At 43.7% G+C, this 25646-nt stretch overlaps 1 protein-coding gene across 4 annotated transcripts; it reads left to right on the plus strand.

Moving 5' to 3' along the window:
• Positions 1 to 277: 277 nt before the first annotated feature.
• Scyl3 (SCY1 like pseudokinase 3) lies at positions 278 to 25570 on the plus strand. Of its 4 annotated transcripts, none has more exons than XM_052199834.1 (14): positions 278 to 375; positions 4607 to 4823; positions 5528 to 5713; positions 7214 to 7327; positions 9134 to 9190; positions 10176 to 10278; positions 11384 to 11495; positions 15077 to 15154; positions 16054 to 16193; positions 17506 to 17690; positions 20617 to 20788; positions 22245 to 22403; positions 23406 to 24082; positions 24901 to 25570. In XM_052199834.1, the coding sequence occupies exons 2-14, from the start codon at positions 4659 to 4661 to the stop codon at positions 24976 to 24978; spliced, it is 2226 nt and encodes a 741-aa protein (XP_052055794.1). In that variant the 5' UTR covers positions 278 to 375; positions 4607 to 4658; the 3' UTR covers positions 24979 to 25570. The 4 variants fall into 4 exon arrangements, with proteins under 4 accessions (XP_052055794.1, XP_052055792.1, XP_052055795.1 ...); XM_052199832.1 differs by lacking the exon at positions 278 to 375 and adding an exon at positions 879 to 1203; XM_052199835.1 differs by lacking the exon at positions 278 to 375 and adding an exon at positions 881 to 1203 and having other exon boundaries at positions 24922 to 25570.
• The last annotated feature ends 76 nt before the right edge of the window (positions 25571 to 25646 follow it).

The following is a 25646-nucleotide window of genomic DNA, read 5'->3' on the forward strand; positions in this document are numbered from 1 at the left end:
ATCTGGACTCGGATTAGCGATCAAAGAACGGATGAGAATGCCCGCGAGCACTCAGATACAGCACACGGGGAGTCAGGAAAGCAATCGTGTTCACGGCGGATTTCACGCCCTTGTTGAAGTGACTCAATTCTACTCCTCCAGGAAAAAAGGAACAAACTGATCAAGACAATCCTGGCCTCATTCTGACTTGCCTTACAGGACGTAGTAGCTGACATTACTGTATCTGTATCCACATTCTTCACCCGGAAGGCAGAGGCTGCGACCTCCCACACGCAAATGGGTTGCACACGCAAATGGGTTGATCATTTAGTCTTCGGCTATTGTACCGAAGGTGAACACGCGAGGAGAATGAGAAGTCAGCGGATATTGGAGCTGGTAATTTCATCATATGTGTAGCCTTCTCTTCCTCCGTTCCTTTTCCCCACCCCTTCCCTCTCCTCTTATCCTTATTTTCCCCTCTCCTCCCTTCCCCCTTTTCTCCTTGTCAGTTTCTTCCCCTCCGTCCGGTCCTCTTCGGTCTTGAGTGAAATTCCTTTTAATAGTACTTTTCCGCTGAATTATGATTCCAGGTTTTCCATCTGAACCCTTAAGCCTTAATTAAGTCTTAAGCGTGAATCACCACGATTTCTGACTTCGCCAGTAGTTTAAAAAAAAAAAAATCTTCTCTCCAACAACAGGCCAATCAAGTTGGCCAGGATGCTGAAGGGAGTCACAACTGGAAAAGTTCTGGCTCAGCCCCAAACTCTTCTCCTCCCCCTCCCCGCCCCCTTACTTGTCTGAAGCCAGAGGTGGCCATTTTGGATTCGGGCGGAAGTGAACTCAAAACCGGCCGATTAAAAACCCAAACATTAAAACCGGGACAGCCCTGCAGGCGAGCTGAAAACACGCAGGGAAGCTTCTCCGCAGCCAGAGCTGGCTGCCGGGAGCAGGCGTGAGGCGCAGGCTTCCCTGGCGCCCACACCTAAAGCCCGCACGCGCCCTGGCAGCACCTGCGCGGCCGCTCTAGCTCGGTTCCGGGTTCGCGCCTCGGTGGTGGCGTGGGAGGAACTGAAGGCCGGTCTGTTGACCCGCTTCCGGGCCCTTGTGGAGCCGCCTGAGCCGGGTCCTCGGGGTGTCTGCGGGTGCAGGAACCGTGGTCGCGGTGCGGAGCCAGCCGCGGGCGCAGAGGGAGCGGAGCCGCCAGCCTCCTCCCGCCGCCCGCAGGTAACCGGGGGCCGGGCGGCCTGGGCGGCGGCGCGGGAAGGGCGTGGGGGCGCCGCTGCAGGACAGCCCGGGCGGCCGGGTGAGCGCTGCCCCGGTTTGTTCCGGGTGCCCCTCTGCCTGCCCGGCGCCTCGGGTGACCCCCGCCGGCCGAGGCCAGTGGAGCGCCGGGAGGCCGGGGCTGGAGCCCAGCGGGAAGGCCGCGCGGTGCCGGGTCCCAGACGAGCGTCAGCACTCAGCCCCGGGCTTCGTGTGTAGAATAAAGATAACACATCTCCCAAGGTCGCTTTTCCTGAGTCCTCGGATCACTGTCACTGCTGGTTTGAGGGACTCGGGTGCATTCTGAGCTGAGGTCAGACCTCGGAGTGCTTCGAGTCCGCCCGCACACACTGCATGTTTTGCTTGTCAGCCAGCACAGTGCGGTTGACTTCCCCGGCAGGGCACATACATGGCTGGGACGGGGCTGCTAGTAAGATTTGTCACCCAGTATCTAAGTGCCAACGAATAAATGTCCGTAGGACTCTCGGGCAAGTCATAACCTTTGGCTCTTTGAAGTGAAGGGAACTAGAATGGAAGAGACTCTACTGTTGCAAGAACTGAGACGGTCATACTTTTCTCAGAGGGTATGAGGTTGAATACCTAGACAAGGGTGCTCCCAAACCACAGACGGTCCCTTCAGAAGCTTCACCTGAAGCCAAAGAAATAAAAAGGATGGAGGGACATAGATGAAAGACAGCTCTGGTGTATAGTCTCATCTTAGACTGTCAACTTGACGCTTCATCATAGAAAGTATAAGCGGTGTACTCAGTAAAAGGCCTCGGCTATAATAGAATATCCTTTTCTACCTTCGTGTGACTTTCAAAGCTACCTGACACTATTTCATATTTTCCTTCTTACTTCCCAAACCAAGAAAAAAAGACTTGGAGTTGGGAGTGTTATTTATGTCTTGCATTTCAGTAAATTCCTTTCAGCTCTGTTCAGAACTTTTCAAAGCACTGCTGATGTCAGTCGCCTTCCTGCCTCTTAGATACGGGGGTGGAAAGAACCAGCATGACTGCTTCCGGGGTGCTTGGATCCAGGCCTCAGCACCTCCCCCCTTACTGTACTGGGCACAGAACTCTGTACAAGGCATTCTGTTCACTTCAGTAGAAACTGAGCCATCTTTTTTCTAAGGTGCTCTTTCTTAGGGTCATAGTCACTGAAAAATGACTGGCTTTTAGTATCTTACTAAGATTTTTGTAAATCTAAAGGTATCATCTGTTTGTATTTCTAGCATTGAATTAGGGTTAATAAATAATCTAAGAGCCAATATTCCAGCAAGGACTGTTGAAAATAAGTAAGCTAAACGTGCATTGGCCCTGCCTCGGCTAGCATAGCTCCTTAATCTCAGTGACCGCAGTATCTCAGGACCAACGATGAGACTAAACTGATTTTTTATTCTGCCAAGAAGATACTCACCTGCTCTGTTTTTCCTTTCTTATTAATTTTGAGAACTTTTATTTTGTAGTGAATGAAAAATGCAGGCTAGCTCCACATACTTTTCAAAGTAACCCTTCCCTAACTCATACCGATGGCCTCATGGGTGGCTCAGGCAGGGGTTAGAGCAGAGGTGTCAGCTGGTTTCAGAGAGGGTAGGCCCCCTCCAGTCTCATCAGGGAAGCTGCAGGCTCCAAGAGGCTTAGTCAGTGAGGGGGCAGCTGCTCATCCAACATGCCTGAGATGGAGGACGCCAGTGCGCATCTGTAAAGCAACGCACCCCACCCCCAACACCCCCAGCCTGCGCCTGTCCCAATCCCTCTGACCACTTACTTCCTTGGTGCCTCCCATGTGTTTGCTCCCATGAGGCCATCCTTTGCCACAGCCCCAGCTCCACCTCTCGGTGCCCCCAGCTTCAGATGCACTACTAGTGATGAACAATACCGTAGCCCAGCTCAGATCCATGGAGGAGACAGTGATCTGGCCGGCCTGCTCCTCCATTCCTGTTGTGGATACTGAAGATGGTCTGGGACTTGATTGCTCTCCGGCCTGAAACAAGTCATTGACTCTGGCCAGGAAGCAGGAGGAAGGCCCGCCCTGCACAGGGACCACTGCATCCATCTGCACTGCTTTTCTCTGTTGATTCAGTAAAACGTGGCTGTTTCTTATGATTGAGGCTGTTGAATTGTTGGTATTGTTCTTAATGTCATTTCCTTTTTCTGTGATACTTTCTTTTTTTTTTTTTTGGAATTACACTAAATTATATCCTTCCCCTCTTACCCTGTCCTCCCTCCAACCCTTCTCACGCATCTTCCTCGTCATTGCTCTCAAATTCACCGTCTGTCTCTCTTTCCTGATACATGTGTGTGCTCGCTCATATGTACAGAAGTATAGCCTGCTCAGCTGCACAATGTTGCACGCGCGCGCGCGCGCGTGTGTGTGTGTGTGTGTGTGTGTGTGTGTGTGTGTGTGATCTCAGTGCTGACCACCTGATATTGGATTCCCTAGCTGGGAGCTCTTCCCTCTGGAAGAACACTTCTCTGATTCTCCCAGGTACCTGTAGTTCTCTGGCTACAGATGAGGGAGGCTGTATGAGATTTCACCCTTCCCAGTTAGCTTGTCCATCGGTGCCCTTGTGGTCTGGGTCTTATTTAGGTAGCCTTGTTAATGAGACTGTCTCAGTCTCTGACTTTCTAGGAGATACAGCCTCACAACAAGCTTCCTGTTCCTCTGGCTTTGACAAAGCTGCTCCTGATCCGTAGGTGCAGCCATGCTGCCGTGTGTCGGTTGGGACTGGGCACTGCAGTCTCCTGCTCTCACATTTGTTTCCGTCACAGTGATTCTTAGGAGAAAGAAACTGAGCTCAGTGCATTTGCTAAAGAGCAGAATTCTTGCCTGTATATATTCCTGGATTTTGAAAAAGTCAATATTCTGTAGCTTTTAACCTCACACTTTTTCGTTCCTCTAGTCATAATGTGTATGCATCTAGACACGCTTCAAATTCAGTGATAGGCACATATTTTAGCAGCATTACATAGATAGATGGTATCTGTGGCTTTTTTTCCAAATACAAGGAAAATTCGAGTCAAGAGATTTGTGTCATGATTGTGGCATTGTATTTATCTAGAGGCTACTTACCTCCAACTGAAAACATTTACAAGCCTTTATAGACATCTGTGTGGTACTGGGCTTGGGGAGGGAACTACACATGACTGTGAGGTACCACAGCTTCTCTGGAGTTGTTGTTAGTTAACAAGAGTTCCTGCTAACTTGCTGTCCTTGCCCGTTTGTAATCCTCAGACACAGTTGTGCGCACTGCGGGAGGGAGTGAGCACCTGTTAATGGTCACTGGGGTAACCTGGACTAGCCAGGCTGGCTGACACTGCAGAGAGAGATTTAATGTCTCTGTTGTTTTCTGCTTTGTTTGTAGAGCTGTTTGAGTTTGAGGAGGCGCTTCACGACTGTCTTCGAGGGCAACAGGGATGGGATCAGAGAACAGCGCTTTAAAGAGCTACACACTGAAAGAGTCTCCTTACACCTTACCATCTGGACTGGCTGTTTATCCCGCCATACTGCAAGATGGGAAATGTGCTTCCGTGTTTGTATATAAGCGAGAAAACGAAGACAAGGTTAACAAGGCTGCCAAGGTACTGTGCTTGGTTGTCTTAACAGCACCTTCATTAGAGCCACATGCAGAAGTATTTTATGACTTAGTATTATATAAAAGCAGTTGTCCTGCCTCCAGCATACCTTCGCTATAGCCAAAGACCTTCACAGAACTCACTGTAATGGTTTTTAATCATGCTTTTAATGAGAAAGGTAGGCAGGTGATTTCATATGGCTACTCTAAGAATGTTTATCCTGCCTCTGGTTCTTAGTGAGAGACCTTACAGGATCACTGACTTGTGGAGGCCTCCTTTTTAGCTCCTGTAAGGGAGTTTTTCTTGGTCCCTGGTCGCTGCTGCCTTTGGTCGAGATCATTAGTACCATCAGTTTCTGTTTGATTCCATGTCAGGGGATATTGACAGCTTAGAAGAAAATGACTCGGGCTGATGACGAGGCCCAGTCACAGTATTCAGATAACATGGCTAACTAAGCACATGAGCTAGCCTCAGCATACACACATCAGAAAGAAAAAAAAAGGAAAAATACCACAGAAAAAATATGACCCCACCTTGTGGTAGCATTCACTAAATTAGCTGGTTTCTTTAAAGCAAGGCCCCGTGCTGTTGCTTGGATAACTTGCTTTGCATATTATCTAATTCACATCATCTTCAAAAAGTTGTATGAAGCTGTAATTAATCTGGTTTGAGTCATTAACTTCATCAACTCTTCTATTTGTGTTTTAAAGCACTTAAAGACACTCCGTCACCCTTGCTTGCTAAGATTTTTATCTTGTACTGTGGAAGCAGATGGCATTCACCTCGTCACTGAGAGAGTGCAGCCTCTGGAAGTGGCCTTGGAAACCCTGTCTCCTGCAGAAGTCTGTGCTGGAATCTATGACGTATTGCTGGCTCTTATCTTCCTTCATGACAGAGTAAGTGATTTTTTGAGTCTCCCTCACAGGCGTTGATGGGAATTGAAGCAACCATCTTGGACAACACTGAGAGAAACAGAAATTGGAAGGAACAAGAGATGCCACAGATAGTTTGTGGGATTAGCAACTAGTTCCCTGTCCCTGAGCAGAGAATTCCTTACGTAATTTTATCTTACCTGTCATGTGTCTTGTTTTAGGTAGGCCTTTGTGTAACTACCGCTACAGCCAATATTTGTGAAGACAAAGCTCTGGCAGTTTGTTTTCAGACATTCTACTCCATTTAAGCTTTCAAAGGAAGAAATAACCGTTCCTTAGGAAGAAACAGTGTTTGCATGTGACTGGGTGAACACAGTGGAGAGACGGCCTATGACAAGTCGGCACAGCTTGTGCTTGACTCCGGTGATGCCTGGGACTGGTGTTGCTTCTGCTTCCTTTTGCTCCGTTTGTTGTCAGTATTTCTGAGCTGTCATTTGGTGGTGCTAATGCTCTGAAGCATTAGGTCTTTAGCAGCCATTGTTATACACACGGCACCAGGCTCATCTTAACATCTTAAAGCTGTTTCTGTCAGTGGGAGATTGGCTTTCCAAATGTCATGTGCAATTTAGAACTTCTTAGAATTTCAAAGTCTATTGAGGTTAGCTTGGCAACTAGAATTATTATCAATGCTTCACTGGGGAGGAATAATTCTAATATATATAATAGAGAGGAGCCAGTGCAGTAGGTCCCACCCTTGGTGGCTGCCCCCGGAGGCAGCCGTGGTACACAGTGTTCTCCTCTGCAGAGCAAGCGGCATCCGTGTGTTTATTCACCTCCATTCCCCCATGGAAGCGTCCCATACGTACACTGCGAGTTTCCTGTATAAAAAGGCACACACATTGGATTGTGTGAGGAGCAGAGTTAGTGTACTTTTTGTTTACTAGAATGATTCCTGGTTTGAAAAAGAAACGTAGCTAATCAACTCTGCTCCCGTTGCCTCCCTTCTTCCTATTTATTTGACTATGCTATATTTTTTTTTATAATTTTAAACGACTGTTCTGTGGCCTGTGGGAGATTTCTAGTGGTTCTTGTGATTCCATTTTCCTCTTCTGACTAGCAAGTTTTCAAGCATTCCTGATAGAATCTAGGCCAGAGGACTTTAGGAGAGAATGTGACATAATCTTCACTTTTTGTGTAACGTATTGGAAGCCTGTGGTCCAGGCTTTGAAGACTTGTGTGTGTTTAAGATCACGTGTGGCTCTTGATCCCCAAGAAATGGAACTGACAGCATCTATGCTCTGGCTTCGATGTCCTCCCTGACCTGCCCTCCAGCTAGCCGGAGCTGGCTCCCATTTTAACCACATCTGGTTTGTTCTTTTAAGCGCAGTTCCATTTGCTTTGCAGCAGGTGCCAAGGATTACATTGATCTACCTATCTGTGGTGACTAGTATTTAATTGTTTAAAACCTTCAAATATTGGGGTGCCAGTCTAATTCCTGTTCTATTTTTGTTTCTCCCCCGCCAGGGACACCTGACACACAACAATGTCTGCTTATCGTCTGTTTTTGTGAGTGAGGACGGGCACTGGAAGCTTGGAGGCATGGAGACTGTCTGCAAAGTTCCTCAGGCCACAGCAGAGGTGAGCCAGGCCGCAGCTCTCTTCCTCATGGAGGGTGTGACGGTGACTTGGGAAGGGGTCCTTCCCCAGGTTATTCCTCAAAGAAGTGTGAGGTTCATGTATTCCCTTCTCATTTAGTAGGTCAGGAAGCCTAGGCTAAGAGGGAGTGGTCTGTTGAGCCGTGGTATCTCTGGTATCTCTTCCTGGAATAGTACCTGTCTGCTATGAGGCCGGAGGTATTCACTGACCAATGTCTAAGGGGCTGTGTCAGTGTACTGTGTTCTATTGGAATTGTGGGCTGAGTTGTTGCTGCCATGGTACTTCTATAATTTTGTCTGACAAGTCTATACGTTTCCCTCCTAGTGGGCAAGCAGCACCAGTCTCTAGTTTGTTTCTCTTTACCACTTGCACTCTTTTTAAAAGAAAAAAGCCACCCCCTTCATAATGTCTCTGTGAAAGTATTGTGTGTGTGTGTATGTGTGTGTGTGTGCCTATGTGTCTGTGTCTGAGTGCGTGTGCATGTGTGTGTGTGTCTGTGTGTGTGTGTGTGCCTGTGTGTCTGTGTCTGTGTGCATTTGTGTGTGTGCGCACGTGCGTGTGCATGTGCCTGTGTGTGTGGGGGGGGGTGTGTGTATGTGTGCGTGTTTGTGTGTGTGTGTATGTGTGCGTGCGTGCGTGTGCGCGCGTGCGCACATTCTATATCTGGGCAGGTGCCCAGGAAGGCCAGAAGAGGATGTCAGATCCCTTGCACCTGAGTCAGGCAGTTATGAGTCACCTTACATGGCTGCTGGGAACTGAACTTGGTATCTCTGAAGATGAGGAGTTACTCCTCTGTGATGTATTGGCTCAGTCTGTCTTCTTGGACTATTTCTCACAGTGCCTGCCCATGGTACCTCAGCTCTGTTTAGTACCCACAGTTCTGAGCTGTTGCCTCTGTGGAGCAGCTCTGAGGCTCCCCTCTCTTCTCTGAGGCGTTTCTGCTGCTGGACTGTCTTCTTCCTTCCTTCCCATTGTCCCCCTAGAAAATGGAGATGCATGTACGGTAGAGTCTAAGCTCTGTCTCTGAACCCTTCCCTATCTGAAAGGACTAATCACTCCTCTAGGTTTCCATGGCCCTCAGCACATTTATTAGAATTGTTAGCTTCTCTGCTTCTGAGTGCTACTGGAGACAGGAGAGCTATTGCATTTACTGTGTATTCCTTGTGCCCTAAATGCTGTTTTGGGCACATAAGCTTTTTCAGAAATAATCTTGAATAGATATACCTATTCCCTGGTGTAGGTTTTATCTGTACAGTCCGCAGGAGCTGCAGGTTTTATGTCTTGACAGCAAAACTTTAGATTCCCATGATTTAGTGGTAAGTTGTGTGAAAAATTTTTGTTGTGTGGTAAACAGCTTGCTTGCTTTTTAAAAACAGGATCTCACTGTGTTGTCCAGGCTGGTCCTGAGCTTACAGGCTCAAGTAACCATTCTACTTCAGCTTCCTTACTAGTGAGCTACAGGCATGTGCCACGTCTGACCAAAAGCACCTTTCAGTCATAAATATCTATGTGGGAAAATGAATCATCCAGGAGCCTCTGACAACAAAGGGTGTCTCTCAGACTCACTGATAGGAAGAAGAGCTGATGTTTATTCTTTTCCTCAGCCTCATGCTATGCTGGGAACTATATTCACAATGAATTAGGAAGGTTTTACCATTGTATACTGAGGTGTAGCTTTGATTGAAAGGTTTCATTTATGGCTCCGCTTCTACTGCTATTGCTTTTATAGATTGAGCTAAGAAATTAATTTACCAAATATGTATATGAATTATTGTCTTTTCTGTCTAGTTTCTCAGGAGTATCCAGTCAGTAAGAGACCCGGCATCTATTCCTCCTGAGGAGATGGTAAGTAAGGGCCCCTTGTAAGTCAGACTCTGTTGTGCAATGCAGTGTAACCCTTAAAAGAAGAACAAACCTTACCATTTCCTCTACCCATGCCTTACTAAATTATAAACTATAGATGCCTCATGATGCTTGACATTGAAAATGCCAGAGATTAATTTACTGCCCCAGTTAAGGAACCAGTTTACAGTTTTGTTTGAATCAAGATGGAGATGTCCCAGTGTGACCAGAGATGGTGTTTATTTTATGATTTAATTGGAGAGCAGTAACTTCATCCTTTCCTGTTTGTCATCCTGGCCACTCATTTTCCTAGCTAGTCTCTAGCTGGAATGCTGTGACGTGTGGAAGAGTGCTTGTTACTGTCATGGTGAGAAAAGACCATTTAGTAATAAATTCAGAAGCATTGCCCCTTATAAGCCCTAAAGTAAGTGCCAACCTCCGGATTGTTAATATTCTACAGGAAATGCAGGCCCAGCTAGAGGTTTGCAATCTCATGCTCAGCTAAGTCTGTTTTCTACACATAGACTTTGAAAAAGTTGAAAAAAAGAAAGTATCACTGGCATGGCAGATTATAAGGAAAAACATTGTTTTATGACCTTTGTTTTCACTGTGTACATATATACCTATATGTGTATATTAGACTATGTATAATATATTTTATTCTGATTTATGGTCAACACATTTCAGAAAGCCACAGATATGTATTATATTATGATTTTTTTCTTTTTATTCATATACAGATATTTTTAAGTCTTTGATAAGCCTGTCAACTAGTAGTTCCAAGTCTCCAATTTGGAGAGAGACCTGCTATTTCATTGGCATACAGTGTGCACCTATTTGTCAGACACTTTTAACTAAGAATTCCTAAAGCCCATGGAGTGTGGCGCCATGAAGTTAGATTTGAGAATAATAAATGCAAATATGGGAGAACGCTGGACACCGCTCATAAAGCAGGTCCTCTAGTTCTAATAGTCTCTAATGCATTTAGTCTCCAGAATTTTCAGCCCTTCCGGAGTCCCTCGGACACGCCCGGGATGCCTATTCGTTTGGAACTTTGGTGGACAGCTTGCTCCCCATCTTTAATGAGCAGGGTGAGTCGGAGTTGAACTGCTGCATGCACACACTGAGGAGGGAAGGCATCCCTGACCCTCTGCATGGGAATCCAAGGACTGCAGTCTTCAGTACAGTGGGAAAGCTGCTGCCTGCCCTGCAGTCACTTGGACTAATAGCAGCTGCAGAAGTATGAACAACAAAAAGGACTTTGACCAGTGACCAGGCTGGCCCTGCTGAATGTGGTTATCTTTTGGCTTTGTCATTGAGCTGTCTTGCTGTGAATACAGGCCCTAGTGACTGAGACGTACTAGCCTAAATAGAAGAGCAGGACTCTGGTGTTTTTATTAATTTCAGAATCAATTAACATTTCTTTATGCTTTCAAAGCCATTAATTTTTTTTCTGTTTTAATTACTGTTTTTTCTTACATGCTCTCTTAAGGCCAGGCTACTTAAAGACAGTTCTGCCCCCTTCAGTCTTCTCTAATTGCATGCTGGGCAGCCAGTGTCCATCTCCTGGGATAGACTGTAGGACATAACTGTACCTGTGACAGTTACTGCGGTGGGCGCCATGTTCCATCCTTTCCTGGCCTGTCTCATTCTGCTGACATTTCATTCAGTGCCAGTAGAGCTTCTGCCAGGATGTCCAGTGTCTGGTGATAGATGTACCTGGTGGCTGTCAACTTGAATAGCCTAAATGTTTGAGAATTAAGCCCTAAAGCTCTAAGGCATTGTTGGTTTTGTTTTTTTGAACTAACTATTCTCCCACCCACCTATAATGGTGGCATATGTGTAGATTCTGAGAATAGAGGTATTTAGTCAGCTCTCTTGAGAAGAGCCTACCCAAAAAGAGCCTTCAAACCGTCCACCTTCTGAACCATCATTTTTGAATCAGAGGTGTGCTAACAATCAGGAAATGGGAGCATGTACAAGGGGAGGCACCCGGGGTAGTGTGGGCTGTGCCGACAAGACAGCTTTGGATACCTGCCAAGGCATCTGGCCTAAACGAGCAGAAGTCATGTAGCAACAGCCAGGGCTCTGTTTGCTTGGGCTTTTACAGGTTGGTTTTTGCTCTCATCAGTCTCCAGCTAGAGAGGTCCGAAAAGAGGGAGAAGGCCTGGAACTAACTGTAGCTCTGGATTTCAGTTTCAGCGGATGTTCTCTCCAGCTTCCTACAGACCCTGCACTCAGCTCTGCTGAATCCCACGCCCAAGTGTCGGCCAGCACTCAGCACCTTACTGTCCCATGATTTCTTCAGGTGAGGGCACCATGTGACATGCTAGAGAAGGAAAGAGAGAGGAAGAGAGAGAGATTGGTTTGCCTTTCAGGTTTCTATCACAGCAAGTTTTAAAAATTCTTAGCTGTTGTGAATGAATTATATCCAGATTCATGAGGACTTTTGATTATCAAGAAACTAGTCTGTCTAATAGTTTACAGTTGGAAGTTCATTGAGAACGTAGACAAGCACAGCCTCTCCTTTCTGCTGCCACTGCATTATGGGTATGTACTCTGAATTTGTCTGGTTGAGAGAGGGCAGGTTTGTTTCCTCTGGCAAGAGATGGTTCCCTTGGTCTCAGTTACAGACCTTGGTCAGAGGGAGGGGCACAGAGAAAACACTCCTGGGCTCACAGATGGTTTTGAACCTTCAAGGTTAGTTTTAATTACATTTTTCATTTCTGTAACCACAGATCTTGTACCCAGGTTAGTTCCATGTTTGTGAGTTTTATTAACAATGCTAACCTAGATGTTTCTTAAACAAAATATCTTTGTGTTTCTACTTAGAGAGCTTGGAAGGAATCAGAGCAGAAGGAAGGCTACTGTCTCTCTAGAGGCACCATGTGACAGGGTGTGACTGAGTTAGTGTCTGTAGTCACCACAAGTACAATTGGCATTTATGCTTCTACAAAATGTTTTGAACTTTTCCCAATATAATAGGTTCCTTCCATTTATTTCTTAAATTGGCAAATATAGTTGTATATAATTTGTTTGTGTTTATAAGTCTTTCAACAATTATTATTATTTCTTGTATTTGTAGATGATTTTTAGAAATACTTTATTGCTCATGATATCATAGTCTCTACAAAGATAATTCATTATAGTAAATTGTTCACCACTACATGTAATACAAGTTCTTTAAGAAATGTGTAATAGTACAGAGGGAAGAAAATCATCAAAGCACATTCCAAGCCACACCTCAGACATCCCTCTGTGTGGCACAGGAGCAAACTCCAGAAGCAGCAGGATGGAGCAGGCAGCTCCCTCCCTGAGGCAGCACACTTCCATTCAGTTAAAGCACTTGTGCATTAGCTCAGCTGCAGGCGAATGGGCAGACAATGCAGGCTCACATGCCGTGGCTTTGGGATGCAGGTCCCCTTAGTTTTGACATGAATCTTTAAAGGCTCTTTGTTTCTTAGACTTAAAAAAATTGAAACTCTGTGACAAATATTACAGCCTAGAAATACCAAAGGTGGAAAAGGATGTGGCAAACACAGAAAATAGATGTCGACAATCTTTGTCAATTAAGGCCATGAAAGGTAGACAACATGTCTCTTAGGAGAAGTTTGCGATTATGACCACATACATTTATAGCCCATATATGCTACCATTTGCGTGAGAAATATAAACAGATATAAAGATGTGGTATTAAACCATAAATGCAAAAATGTCATTGGAGCACATATTGCTGGTATATGGCAGCATTTAGAGTGTCACCCTCAAACAGCCCATGACACAAATCATCTGACAAAAGCAGAAAAATGGCTCACATAGTACAAAATGGTTTCTTGTGTTTCTAGTGTATTTTCCACTCTTTTCATTTATCCACTATAGAAAAGTATGTGTTAATAGACTGTTTTCAGTAAAACTACTGGTCAATACCAGGCTAATGGAAATTAAGTTTTGGCGAAGTTTAAAGTAACATGGATTTTTGTTGTTGTTGTTTTTTTTCTTTGTTATTGTTCCCTCCCCCCCCCCCCCAAGACAGGGTTTCTCTGTGTAGTCTTGGCTGTCCTGGAACTCACTCTGTAGACCAGGCTGGCCTCGAACTCAGAAATCCTCCTGCCTCTGCCTCCCAAGTGCTGGGATTACAGGCGTGCGCCACCACGCCCGGCCGTAACATGAATTTTTATGTGTAGGAAATCATGGAAGACAGGGCCTTCATAATGAGTTGTCTAAGAATCACGTGTGTCAGCGTGAAAATGAAGGCAGTACCTGTACATGCCATGTAGGCTGCCAAGCTTGTGTGCTTAAGTATTGGGCAATATGGTAGGGATGTGGTAGAGATATGCTAGGATGGTATGGTAGGGATATGGCAGGATGATAAGGTAGGGATGTGGTAGGATATGGTAGGATAGTATGGTAGAGATGTGGTAGGATATGGTAGGATAGTATGGTAGGGATATGGTAGGGTAGTATGGTAGGGATGTGGTAGGATATGGTAGGATAGTATGGGAGGGATATGGTAGGATATGGTAGGATAGTATGGCAGGGATGTGGTAGGATATGGTAGGATAGTATGGTAGGGATGTGGTAGGATATAGTAGGATAGTATGGTAGGGATATGGTAGCATATGGTAGGATAGTATGGTAGGGATGTGGTAGGATATGGTAGGATATGGTAGGATAGTATGGTAGGGATGTTGTAGGATATGGTAGGATAGTATGGTAGGGATATGGTAGGATAGTATGGTAGGAATATGGTAGGATAGTATGGCAGGGATATGGTAGGATATGGTAGGATAGTATGGCAGGGATGTGGTAGGAGATGGTAGGATATGGTAGGATAGTATGGTAGGGATGTGGTAGGATATAGTAGGATAGTATGGTAGGGATATGGTAGCATATGGTAGGATAGTATGGTAGGGATGTGGTAGAATATGGTAGGATAGTATGGCAGGGATGTGGTAGGATATGGTAGGATAGTATGGTAGGGATGTTGTAGGATATGGTAGGATAGTATGGTAGGGATGTTGTAGGATATGGTAGGATAGTATGGTAGGGATATGGTAGGATATGGTAGAATAGTATGGCAGGGATGTGGTAGGATATGGTAGAATAGTATGGCAGGGATGTGGTAGGATATGGTAGGATAGTATGGTAGGGATATGGTAGGATATGGTAGGATAGTATGGTAGGGATATGGTAGGATAGTATGGTAGGGATATGGTAGGATATGGTAGGATAGTATGGTAGGGATATGGTAGGATATGGTAGGATAGTATGGCAGGGATGTGGTAGGATATGGTAGGATAGTATGGTAGGGATATGGTAGGATATGGTAGAATATGGTAGGATAGTATGGCAGGGATGTGGTAGAATATGGTAGGATAGTATGGCAGGGATGTGGTAGGATGGGAGCCATGCTCTCTTGGAAGAGCATAGTTTACATGTTTGGGACTGCCTGGACTCTTCAGAAACTGGCCTTGCCTAGGTGCAAAAATCAGAAAATGAGTAAACACTGGTGACTTCTATAGAAATTCCATTTCCTAGTCCTCTTTAGTGTTCACCACAGGGGACTTGGGGATCCGCAGTGTCTTTGAAATGGTAGTGCCATTTCTCCCAGGGTCCTCTTCCCCAGTGTCCTGTGACAGTGAGAACGTTGGAGAGGTGCAGTCACTGCTGAAGCCTAAATAAGTACACCAGCCAGCGCCTTTCCGTGCACCCTCTCACAGGAGGCGCCTCTAGATTTGCTCTGTTGTGTTTCTCTCGTAAGCACTTTGAATCTGTCGTATGGCGTAGAGAACATTTCTTCATTGCAAGTCCTAGAATGGTCTGTAATGATGACTTCAATTCTTAACATGCCTTTTACCTTGTTGTCCTGCTTTTTTTTTTCACATTTAGAAATGATTTTCTAGAAGTTGTGAATTTCTTGAAAAGCTTGACATTAAAGAGTGAAGATGAAAAGACTGAATTTTTCAAGTAAGTTCAGAAAAAAAACCTTAAATTCACTCCCTTGAATTAAATCTATGTAATTATGTCAGTGCTATAGGGATAAGTTAGACTTCCGACTTCCCAGTGGTTATTGAACCTCTCTCCACATCATATTTTCTACCGTGCCTTGGGAGTCACGGTCCTTAACACATCTACACTGGTAACTTAAATGTAAAAGGTGGGTGCCAGTTTTACTTTGCTGGGAGGTGGAGAGAGAAAAGCCCTTCTAGACGGAGAAACAACAGAGTGAACGCACCAAGATGATTTGGGTAGCAAATGTAAGCACCTGATGCCTGCTGGCAGGCACACTTCAAAGCAAAGGTAAGTGGTCCTTGTATGACGGGCAGACTGCTGTGATTTGTAGACAGTGAGCTGCTTGCCTTGAAGCCACTGAGAGAGTGAATGGAACTGTGAGATGGCTAGAAATCTGTTTGCTGATCACTGTTAATGGGGACAGAATTAGATCTCATGAAGCTTGGCTTGGTTAGTATGTCGTAGTTCTGTCCCCAGAGAGGAGTTTAAGAGTGATGATGAAGGAGATACTGAGATGGGAGAGACAGACATGATAGAACTAGGAGAGGGGAAGGCGCACTTGACGTTGAGGTAAGGCGGGAGACAGCCAGTGGGCGGGAGAGGAAGAGGATGTTACAGCGGTGGCCAAGGAAGGCTGTATGTTAACACTAAGAATGCAGCAAGCAAAAGGAAAAGGAAAAGGAAAAACAAAAGACCAAATAGCAAGGAGCAGATGAAGCAGATGCACAGCAAACGCCATCAGCTCAGGGTTTCCTGCATTGGCGAGGCCATGCGAGAGCCAGGGTGAGAAAGCAAACAGGTAGCCTCACCCCATGGAGGGAGGCTAACAGCCTCGGCCCCTCATTTCTCCTCAGATTTCTGCTGGACCGAGTGAGCTGCCTGTCAGAAGAATTAATAGCTTCAAGATTGGTGCCTCTTCTGCTTAACCAACTGGTGTTTGCTGAGCCAGTAGCTGTTAAGAGTTTCCTTCCCTATCTACTTGGACCTAAAAAAGGTGATTTTTTTTCTAGTGTTACTAGTTATTAAAGAGTTTGGCAACTATTAATCCATTTTTTGGGTGGGATAATAGTACAGTATCCTAAAGTTAATGTTTGGCTCTAAAGGCACAGAACAGTTAGTTACTTCTTACTAATATGATAGCTTTAACTCGGGTACCAAAACCCACAGGTAAGTCTTCCATCTTCCTGGAGAGCCATATATGTACTACATAGATGTAGTACATATACTACAGTAAGTGGTTTTACACACACGAGCTATATTTACTGCAGTAAGTGGTTTTACACACACACACATACACAGAGAGAAAGAGACAGACAGACAGACAGACAGACAGACACATCCACAAACACATAGTGTGGAGCATACCTTTACTAGGTGAAGGCATACATCTTCAGGTTATCTTTTCAGTGAATCCTTAGGTCTGTGCTTCCTGAGTTACTGAAAGCAAAACATGTTGTGCTTTGAATAAAAAGTTTGAAAATCTCCAATATAACTTTATTTCTTAGAACTAGGGGTTGCTTTTTGTATTTTTGTTTTTTCCTGAATGTGAAATGAAGCAGTTACTTTGAAAGTTTGCCTTTAAATGGTAACACATCAGGCTAGAAAATGTATTATTGATATACTAAAGAATTTAAAGTTAAGTTGGATCCTGCTTTGAGAATTCATTTTCCTAAATAAAAAAATTTTAAGGAAAGATTTAGTTTTATGTGTATTAGTGTTCTATTTACATGTATGCACATGCCTTAAATGCATGCCTGGTTTCCATGGAAGTCACAAGAGGCACTAAATCCCCTGGTCTAGAGTTAGGGATGGTAGAGCCACTGTGAGTGAGTACTGGGACCTGAACCTGGGTCCTCTGCGGTTGGTACAGGGCTCTTAACCAGTAAGCCACCTCTCCTGCCTCACAGAGTTGACTTTCTTAGATGATGTCACTCCTGCGGATATTATGGGTAGTCATTTCAGTTTCGAATTGCATTTGATCTCTGGATTGTTTTCAGTAATGAATGTTTCTTATAGCTTTCCATCTTCTCACTGTGGATTTTAGAGGGAGAAGCCATGAATCACCTCAGTGCTCATTTGCCTTGTGCCAGACTCCCAAACCAGGAAAGGAGCAGGACACAGAGAACGCTTGAGACAGAAAAGCCTTGAAGTTATTTAAACCCAAAGAAGAGATACCTTTAGATTGCAGATTAAATTTAAATCAAATACATAAAATATGTATAAAGTTCTGGCCTCAGTTGATGAATTATGTTCTCTGCTCTTCTCACTGAACGACTGCTCTGTCTATACCCTCTGATTTGGGGTAGAGAATGCACCAGGAGAGACGCCGTGCTTGCTCTCACCAGCGCTGTTCCAGTCACGAGTGATCCCTGTGCTTCTCCAGTTGTTCGAGGTCCACGAGGAGCATGTGCGGATGGTGTTACTGTCCCACATCGAGGCCTATGTGGAGCACTTTACTCAGGAACAGCTAAAGAAAGTCATCTTGCCACAGGTCAGAACCAAGCTGGCAGTGGGAGTGTGTCAAACCTTGTAAAAGCAGGCTGAGGAGAGACTGAGCAAGGGTGCGGTGCTGCCACTGTAGGGAAGGAGAGGAGAAGGTTTTCAGATAATAACTCAAAGACTTGAGACAGCAGGTGAGCTTCCAAGTTACTAGAATATAAAGGACTGAAATTGTGTTTTCAGTCCAGTGTTCTTGGCAAATGAAATGTTTAGTCTTAGTCTGAGAACAGTTACAATTCTGTGTGCTGATTCGTGGGGGTAAAGGAATGAGAAGACAAAAACAGGCCTAAGCACACTCCTGACCATTCACTAGCATTTGTGGGATGCCTTATGAACATAGGATTGTCCATAATTACATTATGGTTTTGTTATCAGTGACTTTCAACCTGTTTGTCTACCATAGGGGGGAGCATTAGTATTCACTCACCCAAGGGTTCCAGGCTTGCATTCATTTTTTATACTATAAAAAGTTATCACAGAGGCATGGATCAAAACAACAAATTTAATGTGAAAATCTGAAGAACTAAAGTACGAAATCAAGGTATAGTGAGATGTGGCCACTTTTGAGGGCCTGCATTATAAGCTTTGGTGCTCCCAGCAGCAGTACCTAGTATCTCTTGTTGAGCAGCTGTATCAGGCAGTCCACACCCATTTTCATGAAGCTTTGGCTCTAAGTCTGGCTTTTGGGGGTCAGGGGAAATGGGGTGAGACCATGGTCTTAGTGTATAGCAGAGGCTGGCTTCAAACTGATAGGATTTCAGGCGTAGGTAACCTTACTGACTTCACCTGGCACAGGATATTGGTCATTGAAGTTAGGCCTCATGCTAACCCAGTATAACCTCTAAAGCTGTAAAGAGTTTTTAAAGCTACCAGCCACGTGGTATTTTTCAATTTATTTTCTATGAGATTAATACTTCCTATGTATTCAAGGAACTCGTAAATGACCAATGGTTCCTTTAGGTGATGCCTTAGGATGTCAAACATTTTCTTAACTCCATGATTCTTTGTATTAAGAGGGTTTAGGACTTTTGACACTTCACATGATGTTAGCTAAAGCTTCAGTCCTCAGGGCCTCAGGCTGGCCTATCCAAACTGACTTCCTGAAACCTTGGATAGCTGATAGGCTAGAATTCGCCAGGACCTCAGGATACCTAAGTTTTTCTCATCAAACTCTCCAGGAGAGTCTAGGTTGTTGTCTTACCCCACTAAGTCACTTAGTTACTGTAACACAGGCTGACACATGGTTGTAGAAGCATGTTTCACTGGGGAGCTGGCTCTTTGCACTTAAGATATGCAGGAATGAGTGTTAGCCTGCATGGTGTCAATTTAGAAGAGAAACGCAGTGCTCTAACCCTGAAACAGATGTTACAGGCTGAGTCCAGAGACGGAGTTGAGAGCTCAGTATGTGAAAGACAACCAACTCTCATAATTTAGAAAGCTGAATTATTAGTAAATTGTTAAGTTAAACAACTACTAACTTCAGTAACTTCTTTGGTAACTATAGTTATAGAATAACTAGGTCAAATTTTGTGTGCCATAAAAGTAGCCATGTGGAAGACTGGGCAAATCCGTTGAATAGCTCAATTAAGAGAAGACAAGTGGTGGGGGCTGAGGGTTAGGACCGGCTTTCTCACTCCACAGGAGGTGCTGAGAACAGATGGGCTTAGGTGGACTGTCTCGTGAGTGGTGTATTAAATGGTAGACGCAGGCTCTGGTTTAAAGCTTTCTTCCAGGAAGTGGCTGGTAAGTTCCCACTGAACTGTCACCAGGTCTTATTAGAATGCTTGATCTTACATAAGTGAGAGTTAGCCACAAATACACGATCAGCTGGTCCAGTCATACTGAGAATTACTAGTAAAACTTTGGCAACTCAATATTAGGAGCCAGGTACTCAGGCCCTGCTAATCCAGCTTCTCTTAAAATATAGAACAAAACCTGCCCCAGTGTCTTCTCCATTGTGCTCCTTGTTTAAGATGATTTTGGTTGCATATAACTAAAATCCACACAAAGCCAGCTAAACCCAAAAGAAGAATAACTAAAAATTATAATGTAATAAAAGGATGTCAGACTACCTAACCTGGTATTAAGTCTGGCTGGGTTTTGCTTGACTTCACTTCTGTCTGACTTTTGACTCTGAACACAAGCTCCTCACTGTTTTGGAGTCACATGACTGGATGCCCACAACTTGCAGTAAGGGTCCCTGTCCTTACTTTCAGCAAACCCCAGACTAGGTCTGTGAACTGTAGCTAGATGACTGGTGAGAGACCATAATTAGCTCAGCCAGTAGACAAGTGTTAAATATATTATATACGAAGCTCTTGTGGGCTTTTCCCAGTTGAGTATACTGGGAATTAAGAATTAGTTTAGATCAGCAACATAGCTTGTCAGTCCTTAGAATGATCTGAGTATGTTCTACAGAATGTCACTCCTGCACTATTAGGTTCTAGAATGAAGAAAGTACGAATACTTATACTTAAAATTATCATTTGTAGCAGTTTTTAGTTTACAGTGTATTTCAACATGGCTCTATCACAAAAAAGACATTTATTTGTATATATGTGCCTTCATTTATGTGCGTGCATACCTTCCACAGCTCATGTGGAGATGAAAGGACAATCCGTGGGAGTCAGCTCTCTTTCCACCCCGTGGGGAGATCCACATGGTTTTCAGGATTCTAAGCAAGAGCCTTTACCCACTGAGCTAGCTTGCCAGTCCTGGTGTTTTGTTTTCTTAAGTAGCAATCCATGATGAACTAGGAGGGATGGATATTGTTTCCTTCCCTTAGTAGGTTGGGGAGTCACCAACCGTAGAAATTAAATGTCGTACATTTGAACAAGCATTATGACTGCAGGCCACTTGGTCCTTTGCAGGTTAGAAAGGTAATGGTTGTCTTCACTTATCCCCAATTTTGCTCCTAGGTACTACTGGGCCTTCGTGATACCAGCGATTCCATTGTGGCAGTTACTCTCCGTAGCCTGGCAGTGCTGGTGTCTTTACTTGGACCAGAAGTGGTTGTGGGAGGAGAAAGAACTAAGATCTTTAAGCGCACTGCTCCAAGCTTTACCAAAACTAGTGACCTTTCCCCTGAAGGTAAGACTAAAAATTATTTTATTAGTTTTTTAATATTATATAATACAGGTTTATGGTGAAGTTAATGGTCAAAACGTATGAGAAAAGTTGAATTTCCCTTTTCAAACTCGTAGCGGATAGATACTGAGTGACATTTAATGGCTTAGTGAGAATCCTTTTTGGCAAACTCACAAGAAAACTGTTTACATACGATTATTTTAATGATGTGTGCATAAGTTTATTATTCTCATGTATTGGATAGTAAAGATGTGTTTCTACATCAGTGCATAAAAGCTACCTCACTTTATACCTGCCTCGTATTTCACTGAATCCAATTCAGTGACTTATAGTGATGGCTGTTGTATCTGCTGCTAGATTTTTAATCAATATGTAGTAGTACTGCTATAAATACTTGCATGTGCATCTTTATTACATGTGGTCCCACTCCCATAGGAGAGTCTCAGAAGTAGACTTTGTAGGTTAGAGGATATATTTGAATTTTAGTAGGGACTAAAGACCTGTTCTTTTTAACACTAAATGTTTACGTTACTTTGTTAGACTACTGGGTAAAAGATCTTTTTTGGGTACTTCAGGAAATCGTTCTTTGGTTTGTTTCTACTGTATTCTATATGGGAGGTAGCACAAGAATTTTGTATCAACAAAATTAGCCTTTTTGCTACTTTGTAAGATCTTGAATAGGACCATGATTCCATTACAAAATTCTGGGTCTCTAATGCAGTCCCTTGGATTGTACTGTTAGACCCCGAGAACTGAGGGTAAAGGAGACAGATGCTATAAAGAGCTGAAGCCTTATGATGACAGTTGACTCCCCTTAGCTTTAAGGTTGGGGAAATATTCAGCTGTAATTTATAAATCTTTCTGATTGATACCTAATCCTGAGTATAAGTTTTCTGGCAAACTATTAAGGCTGCTTTCCTCACTCAATGTCAAATACCTATAGCATAAAAGTTATTTTCAGTGTATAGTTTTGTGGTATTAAGTTATTAATATTGTAAGAATTGTACTCTTTTGTTTTGTTTTGTGAGACAGGGTTTCTCTGTGTAGCCCTGACTGTCCTGGAACTCACTCTGTAGACCAAGCTGGCCTCGAACTCAGAAATCCGCCTGCCTCTGTCTCCCAAGTGTTGGGATTAAAGGCGTGCGCCATCACTGCCCAGCTAGGCTTGTGCTCTTAATAGCCCTTTATTCTTAAAAGGAATTAGAATCATGGTCTTACATTGCTACCCAGAACAATTTTTAAGGACTGAAATTTTATCTATGTATTGCTTCATAGTTCTGTCCCATCACCAAGTGGTGACAGAACCTGTCTTTAACCTCTGGAGACAGACAAAACATTTAATAATGGGTTTTGGTCAAATATTTAATGGTTTTTCTTTTATCTGTGCTACATACACCCATTTCCCTGGACTGTTGCTCACCAATCTGTGCTAGATATAAGCGCACTCCTCTTCCTTCAGGTTCTCCCATGCATGTTGTCTGCAGCCAGCAGAGTCGGATCTCAGAAGTCTTGGAGAACCCCTCCTCTACTGCATTCCCTGAATGGTTTTCTGGCAACATGCCCAGCAACAGCAGGAAGCACATACAGAAAGAATATTGCAATGCTCTCTTACAGACAGGTAAACATTTCAACTGTGTTTCCCATTGCTGAGCTATACCTAAGAATATTAAGCTTAAATTTTAAAAATCAAGTACAGTTTGGAATTCTTTTCTCGCCTTACCTCTTCAAACTGTTGGTTAATATATCTAACCCTCCCACATCATAAGTTAACATTACTTGAATTTATTTTTGTATCAGATACTTTGGCATTCTAATGCCTTCTGCATCATAATATACCAAAAATGAAGAGTTCTATAAGATTAATAAAGACATGTAGTAAAAAGTGATGTTTAGTAGGGTGGGAAACAGGAGTAAACCTAGATTTTTCTAAATGACATCAGGTGTTCAGAGATCTGTTTCAAACTTATTTGGGAGCCTGACAGATGGCTCAGCAGTTAAAAAAACAAATACTCTTACAGGGGACACAAGCTTGGTCCCAGCACTGTCCTCTAACTCACTCTAGCTCCAGGGCATCCAATTCTCTGACTTCTGTGGGCACTTTCTCCCACACATGAACACCCACACAACTGAAGATGAATCTCTGAACGGTAAACTGGACTGGGGAGAAGGTTCAGGAGGTGAAAGCCCATGTGGTATAAAGGCTAGTACCCAATCCAATGTCTGGAACACACATAAAAGAGATCCAACTGCACACTTGCCCATTGCCTATGCACCTGCACTATAGGGCATGTATGCACCCAGACCCCCGCCCCACCTCCAGTAAGTTAAAAAAAACAAACTTACTTGAGCACATGTTTCTAGGTATAATTACTACCAAGGATAAGAGTGAATCTGTATTTATTTAAGAGACTTATACCAACAGGTGTTTGGACATTTAGTCAAAAATCTAAAGAGACATGGTATGCCTTTGAGTTAAGTGTCATGTGTATTTGGAGAATTTATTTAGCATCTTTGTTATGGTCTATCTAACTTTTGCTAGTATTCCTGGATATTTCCAATTAGACCTACTTATTGCTTGCTCTTAACATTTCGTGAGGCTAATTCTTGCATCTACCCATAGGTGATCAGTTTTCTCACACTATTAAATTCCCTATGAATGGACTCTCAGATGTGAAAAACACTTCAGAGGACAAGGGAAACTTCCCTGCGGGTTCTAATAAGCCTGAGGAGTGGCCTGACTGGAGTGAGCCTGAGGAGCCTGAGCACCAGACTGCCAATATTCACATACGTCCCCAAGAACCCTGTGATGTAGCAGAGTCCCAGCACACAAATCTGAACGCAGAGGAGTTGTCCTGGGATGACTGTGAGTCTAGCTTTGGTACTGAAGTGAGCACAGCAGCTAGAGCTGCTCCCATGCCTGTTACCTCAGGGGAACAGACACCCACTGCAGCTTTGCTTCCTCTCACTGAAGAGTCAAAGCCCTTGCAACCCAGTCCTGCCTCAAAGACTAGTCACAGACAGCATGATGAAATCAAACCACCCCCAGTGTCACAAGAAAGATCCCTGAAGGCTCGATCGGAACTTGGTTTAGGAGAAGAGTTTACCATTCAAGTAAAAAAGAAGCCAGTACAAGATCCCGAGTTGGACTGGTTTGCAGATATGATCCCAGAAATTAAGCCTTCAGGTACTTTTCTTATTCTGCCTGAACTAAGGACAGAAGTGATGGTCCCTGACAAAGATAACGTCTCATCAGCTATGCAGTTTTCCTCAAAGTTTGCTGCAACAGAAATGACCGAGGTGGGTTCCTTCTTTGTATTAAATGTCTTAATGTCAGGGTTTCTCTCAGAAGTCCTAGCTAGCAATAAACAAGCAGTTTTATCAACGAAAGAAAAAAAGGGTACACCCAGAAATAATACAACCAATTCCTAGAAAATGATTTCAGAGTGCTGCCAAGAAGGGACTAGTCCTTCAGGCATGCCCAACCTGTTAACATGACACAGTACTGTCATTTACAGTGTTCTTGGTTCAGACTTTAAAAAAAAAATTACCAAAATAAAATCTTGGGGGTTGCAGGGATAGCTCTGTGGTTAACAATATGTACAGGCTATTCTACAGGCCTGGGTGATTGCGGCCTGGTGATGCTTCACATGAAATGGTCTGTTAACTCCAGTTCCAGGAGATTCAGTCCTTCTGATCTCTACAGGCACCAGCCACAAGTGGTGCATAGATAAATGCATGCATATCAAATAAAAAAAACAAAAACAAAAAAAAACATTTTACATCTTCTGTGTTGTGCCTTGTGTATAACTGTTCTTGGCCACAGCGGGCCACACTACAGGAGTCATTTCTTGATATAGGAAAAAATTTCACTGTACTGTGCAGTGAAATCTTGTTACTGTTTGAAACAGTACTGCTATACTGTACTGTTTGCAGTGAAATCTGTTACTTGTTTCAGTAACAGTACTGAAAGTGTACTGTTACTTTCCAATGGGTGTGGTTTTTAACATCAGAACTAATGCAATCTTGCTTTTAACTTTTGGTTACAGCTTTATCTTCTCTTATCATAAAGCATTCATTCTCTCTGGTTTTCAGATCGTATATAATCAGATAGCTAGTGTCCATGTGTTCTGTTGCAGGGAGAGGCAGAAGGCTGGGAAGGAGAAGAGCTAGCCTGGGAAGATAACAACTGGTGACGATAAGGAAAAGCTTCAGGAAGAATTCTAAAAGAATTAATACCTCAAAGCAAGCTGCATGGATGTAAAACCCCGAAGCAGCTTGTGTCCCCATACCAGGAGCTCTTTTTTGCAGTCTGTGCCAACTCAAGCAGAGACCAACCTCAGGTTGCTAAGAACTGGTGGCAAAAGGCTTTTGGTGCCAGATTCCAGGAGAAAGTGCTGTGTGCATTTGACTGAGGCCAGTTTTCATACAAAGCAAATAGCTAAAGAAGTGCTTTTTTCCAGGAAAAGTTCTGGAAGTAAAAGAAATAAAAAAATTCAAGCTGGTAAGCTTAATTTTGTGCCATTTCTTTAAAAGAGTAAGCTATTATGAAATAACTTACTGGAAAAAAAAAACTAGCTGTAAATTATAACTTCAAACTGCTAAGGCTCCTTAGGCAGTTTATTTGTTTACAGTTTGTCATCTGAGAAAAGAAAAGTCCCCTTCCTTTGGACCTGGACAGTTACTGTTTTCACTGTTTCACTGTACCAAAGCTCTCAATGAGAAACTCCCCCAACCCCCTCATCTTGTTCTCTATGTCAAATAAAGATTATTTTCACATTTACAAAAGCTCTTTTATGTGCTATGAGAATATACAAACATAATTTACATTCACAATTTTCATTTACAAAACAACCAGGCAAGG

Source organism: Apodemus sylvaticus, chromosome 12, assembly GCF_947179515.1.
Source record: "Apodemus sylvaticus chromosome 12, mApoSyl1.1, whole genome shotgun sequence".
NCBI classification, from domain to species: domain Eukaryota; kingdom Metazoa; phylum Chordata; class Mammalia; order Rodentia; family Muridae; genus Apodemus; species Apodemus sylvaticus.

Bases quoted from the DNA above. Each gene is read 5' to 3' on its own strand.
- Scyl3 (XM_052199834.1), top strand. From the start codon at position 4,659: ATGGGATCAGAGAACAGCGCTTTAAAGAGCTACACACTGAAAGAGTCT. The intron at 10,279-11,383 runs GTGAGTCGGAGT...TCTGGATTTCAG, and splicing joins CCCCATCTTTAATGAGCAGG to TTTCAGCGGATGTTCTCTCC. The intron at 15,155-16,053 runs GTAAGTTCAGAA...ATTTCTCCTCAG, and splicing joins GAAAAGACTGAATTTTTCAA to ATTTCTGCTGGACCGAGTGA.